This window comes from Zootoca vivipara, chromosome 10, assembly GCF_965207765.1.
Source record: "Zootoca vivipara chromosome 10, rZooViv2.hap1.1, whole genome shotgun sequence".
Taxonomy (NCBI): domain Eukaryota; kingdom Metazoa; phylum Chordata; class Lepidosauria; order Squamata; family Lacertidae; genus Zootoca; species Zootoca vivipara.
Window position 1 is genome coordinate 2,410,532 of NC_142593.1, and position 12,078 is coordinate 2,422,609.

The window sequence follows — 12,078 nt, forward strand, 5'->3', positions numbered from 1 at the left end:
TCAGCAGACAGGGACTAATATAAAGAACTACGGTACTTCACATTTATTTTGAAAGGAATGAGCTGAGAGCTTCAAACTCATCTTCCATTTGTCTGAGCCTAGTTGGTAGGCAGGCTTTTTTCAGTCCACACTTGAAGCAGTAATGCAGAAAAAGGAAAATTCTGTAGCGCTTTTCTTGAAACAGCATAATGAAACAATTTGAACATCTCTTACAGCAAGGTCTTGTCTCCAACTCAGCTGAACTCTTCTGCTTTTAAATGCGTTTCTCTATATTTTTAGCTTAATCTCCGCTCCTGAGTTTCCTGCTTTGTTGAGCTCCTGGCAATTCTCTTAACTGTCCCTGGAACTGTTGCATTCGCTGTTTTGAAAAATGTGGGGGAAATCATGTTTATTACTTTGTACATTAGAAACAGACATATTTCAGTGGATTTCTTTCAGTGTTGTGTGGTTTGCAATTTCACATGAAGGCTCTCATCTCTGCTATACTTTCTGTGCTAAGAACAATTTCTGTCCTTTTAGCAAAATGGCTACAGTGCATATTTTCCTAACAAGTGCCATTAATTCATCTGCCAAAAGCACATTCCATGTACAATAACAAACACAATGTAATTCTGAGAGAAAAATGGCAAAACTGGTAATGAACTAGGCAGGACAACAAGAAAGTTCATTGATAACATTGGGAGGCAATGAATGTTTAGATCTTGACGGCAAGGACCTGTTCTGAGTTTACCTTGCTTGAAATAATATATCTAATTCTCTGTTAGACTGCCAAAGGTGTTTGACTGTTATGCCCTGGAAGGGGTGGTGATTGGACAGATCAGTCTCTATCACTTTTCCACATCTTCATCAATCCTATCTGCCCTCTCATGTATTTCATCAAAAAATTAAGAATGAAAATTAGCATATTTTCTCACAAAATATGCAGTTCTAAATCCCCGCTGGCTCTAAAGTAAGTATTTTAAATGCATATTTGCTGCTTTATTGAACCAAGAACTAAAACACAAAATTTGGAGAAGTGCAAAATGCCATTTGGAGAAGTGCAAAATGTTCTGATCTGCACTTTAGTGTGGGTCGGATGTGGTGGCATAAGTTAGTTCTCACTGGAATTCAGAAAGATTTGCTGGGTTCAGAGTTTGTTGCCTGGATGCATCTCACCAGAGGAGAGGGCTTGGTCATGATGGTTAGTTGAGGGAAAAGACCAGTCCATGAAGTCTGGCTCTTTTTCTCGCATATTAATTCCAGCCTGGGAGAACTCTGACCTTTGAGTGCTGTCAGTAAAACTAGACAAGTTTTATTTTTATCTTTAAAAGGAAAAAGATGAGGTAAATGTTCTGTAAGTGTTTGTACTACACTAGGATATTTCATATTGTTATCAGCAACTAACCTGCTGAAAGCTTAGTAAGTAAGTCAAGGTACCTAGATATCGATAGGCTGACATGGGCCTATATATATACTGTTTCCTTACTACGAACAGATGGATATGTGATTGTGCAAACAGCAGCAAATTGCAGCAGTCAGATAAGACTGGTTAGAGATTTCAACAACCTGGGGACAAATAAAAAAACCCTCCCCCCTCCCATTTGAGAAAACATAAAGAAGGCACATGAAAAAGAAATATAAATAGCATTTAATCTAAGTCTGTATATCTCTCTGTATAGAACAATGAAGCAGGTTTTCTGAGAAATTTTGAACAGGATAATTTTCCTGTGCAAATTCGGCTATTTTGCATAGGGTACTTTGCATTGCAAATTTTTCAGTTGTTAAACTGCTCTGGGGATTGTAGTTCTGTAAAGGGAATAGGCACTTCTTCATTATTCTCAGCACCTCAACCAACTACAGTGCCCAGGATTCTCTGGGAGAAGCCTTGATCGTTAAAGTGACAAAATAGTGCTTCAAATGTGCGGGGAGAGTAAAACTCACTGAATCTAACTTAGTCATGCATAGTAATTTCATTGGGTCCACTCCCACAGAGCTGGCCCACCGATGAGGGAGGGCAAAACACCTGCCCCCTCCCCCTCCCAGACAAGAGGCAACACTTTGAGGAACGCTCTGGCTCTCATCCAGTTCATGAAGATAGTGAGGGAGCATCACATTCCTGTTTTGTTTTAGGGCAGATCCACACCAAACATTGAAAGCACATGACTCCCTCCAAAGAATCCTAGGAAGTGTAGGGTGTTGTTAAGGGTGTTGGGAATTTTAGCTCTATGAGGGTAAACTATAGTTCCTGATATTATTTGGGATAAGTCATGTGCTTTACATGTATGGTGTGGATCTGTGTTCAGAGACCAGTTTTGCTCACTATAAGAGACAGACAGTATAAACTAAATCAGGCATCCCCAAACTTCGGCCCTCCAGATGTTTTGGACTACAATTCCCATCTTCCCTGACCACTGGTCCTCTTAGTTAGGGATCATGGGAGTTGTAGGCCAAAACATCTGGAGGGCCACAGTTTGGGGATGCCTGAACTAAATCCTAGTCCAAAGTGCATTTAGGGATAGAAGCATCAGCCCATATCTGCTCTGTGTCTTAACTAAGCAAATGTATCTTCACTAGCTAATATACAGTAAACTCTGTCAACAACATATCTGTACTATGAGAGTTACACCAATGTCCATTTTGCAGAAGTTCACTGATCTCTGTCTCCCGTTTGTGTAAAGACCCTTTGACCAGCTCCAAGGTGGCTTTGACTTCCAGCAGAAGTTTCTTTTGTGGCAAACCATGATGTGCTTCCTCCATCTCCACCTGAGGCAGAGGAACAAATCTTGATCACCATCTCAGAAAATTGAAGTGCTGTACCTAGCATAATGTGTGGCAATGTATCTAAATTACCAAGACAGGCCAAAACTACACTGAACCTTCTAAACCTTCTCAACCTTGTTTAGAAGGAAATGAAATAAACCACACACTATTGTAATCTGAAGTAGCTGTTTCTTTGACTGCACTCTCTCAGGACTTTCCCAGATTTTCAGGTGTTACAGTGCAATAAATAAAGAGTTGGAGCTTATTATTTGTGTGAAATCCCAACATATTCCTGCCTGGAAGAAAGTACTTCTGTTTTAAGGATGCCACATTTTCCTTGTATTCACACTGCAATAGATTATCCTTGTCTAAATCTGAGTCCTGGTTCCTGGCACCAGTGCAATCAGGGCCGGTGCTAGGGCTTTTTGCGCCCTAGGCAAAATCACCTTCTGGCGCCCCCGGCACATGCATCATGACGCATGCGTCATGCCCCACGCACAACACCGCTGACGCCCCTGCGTCCCCTCCATAGGCAGGAGGAGCACAAGCCAAAAGGAGAGCTCAGCGCCCTCCCGCCTATGGAGGGGACGCTGTGAGCTCCTCAGCGGCTGCAGCGAGTAAGCAGCGACGGCGGCAGCAGTGCCCATAGCTAAAGGTTTCAGCTATGGGTGCTGCCACCGCTCACTTGCTGCAGCCGCCAAGGAGCTCACAGCATCCCCTCCATAGGCGGGAGGAGCGTGAGTGCATGCCGTGGGAGGGCGGCGGTGGCGCGGGGGTTTTGCGGGGCAGGCTGGCCAGCTCCCCCTCCATTTACGCACCCTAGGCTAAATGGACGCACCGGCCTAAATGGACGCACCGGCCCTGAGTGCAATCTGCAGGGCAGTCTGGAATGTGGCTGCCTGAGTGCAGCCAGGATCTCTGCACAGTGCCAGCAACATCACTGATTAGGCCCAGCACAGATCCCCAGCCAAAACCCATGATGGGACCCAAATATCCATTGCTTGGCCTGAAAAGAGGAGACTCGTATCAATACCCTGAGCCTATTTGTCTCGAGACAAAGTCTGGAGAAGCCATCTTCCTGCCCTCCCAAATCTGCTTCATTCCTGTTTTTTTTTTTTTTTTAAGGTAAAGGACCCTTGGATGGTGAAGTCCAGTCCAAAGCGACTGGGGTTGCTGCACTCATCTTGCTTTCAGGCAAAGGGAGCCGCATTTGTTCACAGACAGCTTTCCGGGTCTTGCGGCCAGCAGGACTCACCGTGCTGGAAACCAGAGTGCATGGAAACGCCATTTACCTTCCCGCCACCTATTTATCTACTTGCACTGGTATGCTTTCGAACTGCTAGGTTGGCAGGAGCTGGGACAGAGCAATGGGAGCTCACCCATCACAGAGAATCGAACCATCGACCTTCTGATCAGCAAGCCCAAGAGGCTTAGTGTTTTAGATCTGCAGCAACAGGTGTGGGAAAATGGGTCCCAGCTACTAGAACCAGTGCACTGACACCAATTCGAGGGGGCCCTAGGGGCCCAGGCTCCCACAAAAAAATCATTGTGTATGCTCAGCATCATGGATGTGACTTCCAGGTCCCATCCAAGGCCTCGGAGTTGGAGTGGTGTCTTAGGCCACACAGAGCCTCCAGTGTTCTATCTGTCACATGAGGAACTGGAAGTTACATCAGAGACCGCATGGGGCCTAGACACCGCTTTCAAGGCCCTACAATGCCTTGGATGGGACCTCTGATTCCTCATGAGGTCCTGGAGGTCCCACCTGAGCTCTCGCGGAGCCTTGAAAGTGGCATCCTAGGCCTTGCAGGACCTCTGGCGCCACTTCCAGGAGCGATGTCATGTGACACCATGACAACACGTTACATCAGTGCTGCTTGGACACCCATGATCTGCGGCCCAAGTCAGCGCCTCTGAACTGGTGCTTCCAGACGTGGCTGAATGAGTGGTGTCAGGATTTCTGGATCACTCACAGCAATAGGCTTCATGTGAGTGATGGCCCTGGGGTCACTGCTCTTCCATGAATCTAAAGTAAGATGACTTAGAAACCCTGCGGGCTACCCTGTTCATGGGAGAAGGGCACCCACGACACTCCTCCACCCTGCAGAGCTTATCACTGGGACCAGAATCTCTTTGGTTAATGAGACCGAAATCTTGTTGCTGTGATGCTTGAGCCGGACTTGCTTTTTTCAGATTTTACCCGTGACACTGCCGTTTTAACTCACATATGAATCCCATTTATGGAGGTTGAGCACTCCAATGCACTGTACCTCACCTAGCAGATATGAGGTCCAGGCTCTTGAAACAACAAGAGCAATAGAAGTGACAAGCAGCAAGTTTATTACTCCTGCACCAACCATGTTGCCATGCATATCTGTGATTTAATATGTTCTTGCAAAAGGAAAGTGGATGGAAGGCTTACCACAACAGATGTAGACCTTTGAGCGGACTCTGTAGTCTCTGACTCCTGTGTTGTGACATTAAACTTTCCCCCCTCCGCATTATGGTCTGTGATTCCTTTTTCTGTTATCTGAAAGAAACTTGCTTTTTTATACATTCCAGTTTAATCACACCCGTTTTGCAACCAAAAGAACATTTCCATTTACTGCAAGTATAACTGTTGGCAATGCAGAATGGAATTTTGCCTCCAAAGGAATATTTGATATAACACCTGCTGTTTTTCTCCACCGATTTCAATCAGATTTTGGTGAACAAAACAGAAAGTGAGCTTGGTGAAGTTTGCAAACTGAATCCATAATAGGATGGTGGCCCAATCAGTCCACATTAAACTCATATATTTTAGAACACTGCAAATCATCTGCAATTGAGTTTTGCTACTAGAGAAAACACCCTAACTCTCTGCCAGTTAAGTGATTTATAAATGGATCAAATATGTAAAAGGAATATTTTCAAAACAGAAAAACTGACCATTTATTCTATTTCATCATCTGCAACACAAAGAAGTTTACCTCATCCAATATAATTAATGCCCTTCGTTGATCACAGGGTAAGTCCATTTGAAAATCTACAATTTTCTCCACTTTTTCAAGGTTTACTCTACTCTTCTGAAGTTCTTCAATAGCTGGGAGGAGGGTGAATATGAGAATGTAACAACAACAAAGATAACTTCTAAAGGGAAAAAAACAGTTCTAACAAAAGAATTGTAATAAAAATTCTGAATAGTTCTCCAGAGTTGTACACTTACTTGCCCATAGCTTCTATCATAGCAAATAGAATAAATCCAACACCATTCACACAATTAGCAAGTGGTATATTGTCTGGTTTGGGCTTTGCAATGCACACAAGCATGTGAAAAACAGCATTTTCTTTTGGGGCTGCAGCATAGTTTGCATGCTCAGTTATCACCTAGGGCTTGTAAAACATGATAAATAAATCCTTGTGCTTTGGAGGAGTCCTTTTGTCAACTCTATTTTTCAATTATAGCATGATTAAAAGTTCATTGAGAGACGTACCATTGAGCAAGAGATATTAGTTTGGAGCTACAAATGAAATGCAAGGAAGAAATAAAGGGCATGTTGTCTATAATTCATTCAAGCGGTCATGCTTTTGAAGGGAAACACTTACTTAAGGTGTGCTGGTTATGCAGGCAGTCTAGCTTTTCAGTAGTGCTTTTGAGCAGCCAAGCCTGCAAAAAATCATAACTGTTCAATTTTCAATTCTTTTGCAGATCTATATATATATATATATATATATATATATATATATATATATATATATATATAATATTGTGGTTTGTTTATTTATTATTAAAATATTTATATATTTTCCTCCATTTCACAGTTTACAAAATATAGTACAATGGTATACATTAAAACAAAAACAACACTGAAAACCAATACAAGAAAACACCATGGAAAAATAGAACAACACATTACTAAAGGTTAGTTTTAAAACCAGGAAGTTCTAGTTCTGGAGCTGCAGAGCAGGAGAGGCTTCAATATAAACCTCTTATAATACTGCTTTGCAAATAATATACACTTTAAGTGAGAAGAAGAGCAATGCTTTGGGCTTCTCCTTCAGAGCACCAGAGAATGATGATGGCTGCTAGGCTGAAGATCAAACATTGACCCTAGAGGTACATGGACCTGACTATTTACAGTGCGTGCCACTTTCACAGGTATTTATTCATTGATTTGTTCTGACCCAATTCCAAATTAAACTCTGCTTGTGTGTGTTTTTTAAAAAAAACCTCAATGGAAATTCACATGTTTGAACACATTTTTCACAATATATGCATTTTTTGGTAAGCATTTAATCACAAAATGCCAACTTGCCCAGACACCCCCCCCCACGCTATTGGCACAGACTGCTGTAATCCTGGTAAGCTTCTCTTGCCAGCTCAAGACATTTATTATTATCATTCACTTGAGCTTGTTAGCCTGCTCTGATGCGTTTTACCATGATTGATCTGTTATCTGTTGCTTCAGTGCAACTGGTATATTGTGCAGGCATCTCAGGTTAACTAGGTATGTTTAGGCATGCATGCTTCCCGTGGGTCAGCTCCGCTGTGGCCAGGAAAGTGCTAGATTTGGCAGGGATCAATGTATTTATTCACCTGATCCTCCGAGCAGAGAGAACATGACTTTGGTTGAAATCAGAAAATGCAATGCCAGTGGGCTAATCTAAGGACCATTAATTTAATTTACAGGTCCTAATTACATAATCTATGTGTGCAGACATCTGTTTAAATTTGCTAGTCAAAAAAGGAGAAAACTTTATACAATTTCAGTTGGGTTTTAAAAGTCAAATTCCTCCAAACTACTTCCGAGTTACCTTTTCATCACCCCATTTTTCCTTCTGCAGTGTGATCTGATTTGCCAGCTCTTCTTTCTCTTGTCTCAGTATTCTATTTTCTTCCTTCAGTTTCTGGGTGTATAATTATACAGAAATGATACTATTATCTTAACCAGAGGGGCAAAGAGAAACCTGCTTGCTTGCTCTAATTGCTACAGTGATCATACTGTAGAAATGGAACCTATAACAAAACGTTGCAGTATACCTGGAGGAGCATTTCCGCCCCCATCATTCAGCCTGAGGTCCAACTCCAAGGGCCTTCTGCTGGTTCCCTCACTCTGAAAAGTGAAGTTACAGGGACCCAGGGTCCCAGGCAGAGGGCCTTCTCGGCAATAGCACTCTCCCTGTGGAACACCCTCCCTTCAGATGTCAAGGAGAAAAAGATCTACACAATTTTCAGAAGACATCTGAAGGCAGCTCTGTATTGGGAAGGTTTTAGCATTTGATGTTTTATTATGTTTTTGTATTCTGCTGGAAGCCATCCATAATAATAATAATAATAATAATAATAATAATAATAATAATTACAGATTGAATAATAGCTTCTCCGTAGGACTCCAGCCACCCCATTCAGTTTCGCCTCCTCTCCCAATGTTTTCTGTCTCCCCCTCCCAGCAATAGCCAGTCAACATTCCATGACCACAGAGCACAATCTGGCTTCGCTGGGCTGTCACCCCCACCCCCACCGCCATGGTTTCTTTCTAAAGATTTTTTGCACATCTGTAAATATTGGGACATAAGTTCATGCCTGTGAAGTTGTGATGGTGGCAAACCTCACAGGATCTTCACGGCCCATAAGAAATGAAAATATTTTGGTGCAAAGTAGCTTGTAGATCAGCAATCTGCAATTGCACATTTGCCCTTTATTTATAAACTTAAAGGGCAAATGTGCAATTGCAGATTGCTGATCTACTAGTCCTGAATATTGTTCATATAGCCTCATGAAGTTTTAGGGGAAATGTTGTATCCCATCCATTCAAGGTGACAGTGTTTCCCTTTTTACCTTTGTTGTGTCTTGCCAGTATTGGTTTTTCTTGTCTACTGTCTCTTGATAGGCCTCCAGCTGAGCTCGCAAGTTCTTCATTTTGTTGCTATATTGATTTTTCAGAGCCATCATAGCTTGTTCCTATCCAAAATGTTATGATTAAGAAAATAAGCTAAGCTTTAAAGGCAACTAAAAGAGGAGTGGCAGGTATAAACCAAAACCTTTGAATCATGGTTCTTGATACCTCTCCACCTTTCTATGTTAGTTTTCTTGACTTGGATAAAGCTCTAGGGCATTGACTTCAGCTTGGAGCAAATGCTAACAGGAGTTCATTGGTATCTGGATTTTTCTGTACTCAGCATAAAGATACTTGATAGCCTCTAATTGCTAATTGTTTGGATATAATGCTAAAGTTTAGCAGCCAAGCCATGGTTTAGCATTACAACAATGAGCCTCAGAGAGCTCTGAGCTTGCATGCTGCTCAATTCACTCTTCCTTTCCTAGTAGCCATGAGGAGATCAGAAGGCTCTGATTCTATTTTAGACTAACTAACATTTAGAGTGCCATCTGAATCCTAAATTATTGCTGGTCTTAACTATGGCTGCTTCGGACAAGCAAACTTCATTAAACCATAGTTTGAAGTTGGCTTGTTTCCACCAGCCATAGATAAGATTAACCATAATTTGCCAGGTTTAGTCACTCTAATGGCCAAAATGGAGGAGCAGGGAAGGAGAGATACACAAGCTACTCTGTGGGCTGTTCTCATAACAGCATTACATTCAAACCAGCCCAATGAATTGTACAAGAGGGCAAAACACTGATCACTATTTTACAACATTTTCATAATTAATCATTTCAAGAATAATTAAAACAAAGAGTTGAACCATCAATGAAAAAATGGCAGGAATAAAGTTAGCCTACATCTTAGAGTGGGACCCAGCTGAGTCTAGGGCTTGCTGATCAGAAGGTCGGCAGTTCGAATCCCTGCAACGGGGTGAGCTCCTGTTGCTCGGTACCAGCTCCTGCCCACCTAGCAGTTCGAAAGCACATCAAAGTGCAAGTAGATAAATAGGGACCACTCCAGCGGGAAGGTAAACGGCGTTTCCATGCGTTGCTCTGGTTCGCCAGAAGCAGCTTTGTCATGCCGGCCACATGACCCGGAAGCTGTCTGCGGACAAACGCCGGCTCCCTCGGCCTATAGAACGAGATGAGCGCCGCAACCCCAGAGTCGGACACGACTGGACCTGATGGTCAGGAGCTCCTTTCCCTTTCCCTTACATCTTAGAGTGAGGGTGTGATATAGAGAACTAATGATGAAACAGTTATATGTCAGGACAAGGAGTCAGCACAGAACAATTGTGTGAAGGAAGAATTGTGTTTGGCTCAAGAGCTGATAAGATTTCTATGGCATCAATTTCAAATAGCAACTATGAACAAGTTTGCATGTAAAAGGTAAAAAAGGGTAAAGGACCCCTGGACGGTTAAGTCTAGTCAAAGGCAACTATGGGGTTGCGGCGCTCATCTCGCTTTTCAGGCTAGGGGAGCCAGCATTTGTCCACAGCTAGCTTTCCGGGTCATGTGGTCAGCATGACTAAATCGCTACTGGTGCATGGAGGACCATGACCTGTGCCAGAGTGCATGGAAACACTGTTTACTTTCCCGCCACAGCAGTAAGTCAAACCATGGCTTAGTGTGATCACACAAATGTGTGGGCTCCCAGAAAGGAACTCACAACCACTTTGCCCCTCCCACCTCAAGCTGAGCTAAGCTAAGGTTTTGTTATTTGAGGTGAGAGATACCCACACAGTGGAAGTTGTCCTAGTTTCAGTCAACACAAAAAAGCAGAGTAAGGACCAAAATACTTCACTGCTGCAGAAAGTAAGGCTCAGTAAAACAGTTCTGGGTATAGAAACATACCGGGTACATACAGCTTGTAGGCTTTTGAAATACAGTGGTACCTCGGTTTACAACCACAATTGGTTCCGGAAGTCTATACTTAACCTGAAGCGTTCTTAACCTGAAGCGAACTTTCCCATTGAAAGTAATGGAAAGTGAATTAATGCGTTCCAGACGGTCCGCAGAGTACTTAAACTGAAGCGTACTTAACCTGAAGTGAACTTTCCCATTAAAAGTAATGGAAAGTGGATTAATCCGTTCCAGACGGGTCCATGGAGTACTCAACCTGAAGCGTACTTAACCCGAAGCATGGGTGTAATTGGTTCTGGAAGTCTGTTCATAAACTGAAGTGTTCATAAACTGAAGCGAACTTTCCCCTTGAAAGTAATGGAAAGTGAATTAATCCGTTCCAGATGGGTCCGCGGTGTTTGTAAACTGAGGTATGACTGTACACACACACACACACACACACACACACGTACAAAGTATCTCTGTTGCTCCAGCAATTGAATACGTAACACAGACTCTGATTCACAGACAGACTCCTTCATTTACTGACCTCAGACAGACCAACAAGACTGACTAATGAGCTGGTATGCCTTAATCACATATATAGTTGGCACTGGGCCATTGCTGTAGCAACTGGCTTGGCTGAACAGGCACTTGTATTAGCTCATCCATGGGCTTTTTAATGCTTATGAAAGAAATCAATCCCTTTCCTAATTTTAGTTACTACAACGGGTTTAGTTTAGCATGTTACCCAGATACTGGATCATGGTTATGGTCCCTTCTCATCAACCATGAGCTATGATGAAGAACAGACATTGGCTACAGTCTGTGGTTAGTGAGGAGAGAACCTAACCATGGCATGGGGTTCAATAGGGCTATAAGAAGGCACTGGTTTTCATTCTAACCCATGCATGCAACACTATTTCCATTCTGCTGCAGCTTGTCTTCTGACAAAAACAAAGTTATTAGTGATGTGCCAGAATTTACGTAGCTAATTACACTATTATTATTATTATTATTCAACACCATTCATTTAAATGCAAAGACCATTTGTTTCAGTCCAAAGGAAAGACAGTGGAAATAGAAGTGAGTGGGTGTCACTGTTAACATAAAATTTGCAGGAAGAAAACAGTAGCAGCAAATGCTGGATTGATTTCTGTTCTAGACATGAGACAAATAAGCAAATCCTGGCAATTTCTGCTCCCATGCCTGTTTTTTATAGAAATTCTCTGAGATCCCTATGGTTCTCCAACCTAGTTTTTGCTAGGTTCTAAAGGATCTCTGAATGGTATGGATCAAGAGACATAACTTATTTTGCTCCTCAAAAGACTCTCTCTCCCTCTTTCTGGTTATTTGCTTGGTCCAGGACCTCTGTACTCCACTGATACCACACAGCTAAATGATAGAAATGTAAAAGGACATGTAAATCTGCTTTGCACTTCACACAAGGCAGTTAGTTGCCTGTTGCAAGTTTAATCCTTGCAACTGCTCTGATTTACCACCAGAGGGAGCTACCATCTAATAAAAAAACTGTCTAATACAAAATAAAAAAAATCCATCAGCAGCACCTTAAAGACCAACTAAGTTTTTATTTTGGTATGAGCTTTCGTGTGCATGCACACTTCTTCAGATAC

At 42.4% G+C, this 12,078-nt stretch overlaps 1 protein-coding gene across 1 annotated transcript in view; it reads right to left on the bottom strand.

Moving 5' to 3' along the window:
• Nucleotides 1–20: 20 nt before the first annotated feature.
• The window catches only part of LOC118077024 (uncharacterized), a 42,935-nt gene continuing 30,877 nt past the window's right edge, over nt 21–12,078 (bottom strand). The window contains exons 7-12 of the mRNA XM_088653353.1: nt 8,558–8,680; nt 7,534–7,626; nt 6,325–6,385; nt 5,709–5,821; nt 5,162–5,269; nt 21–2,742 (exon numbers count right to left, since the gene is read on the bottom strand). Of these exons, the coding sequence (XP_088509479.1) occupies nt 2,554–2,742; nt 5,162–5,269; nt 5,709–5,821; nt 6,325–6,385; nt 7,534–7,626; nt 8,558–8,680 (687 nt within the window). The 3' untranslated portion in view covers nt 21–2,553. The remainder of the gene's footprint in view (nt 2,743–5,161; nt 5,270–5,708; nt 5,822–6,324; nt 6,386–7,533; nt 7,627–8,557; nt 8,681–12,078) is intronic.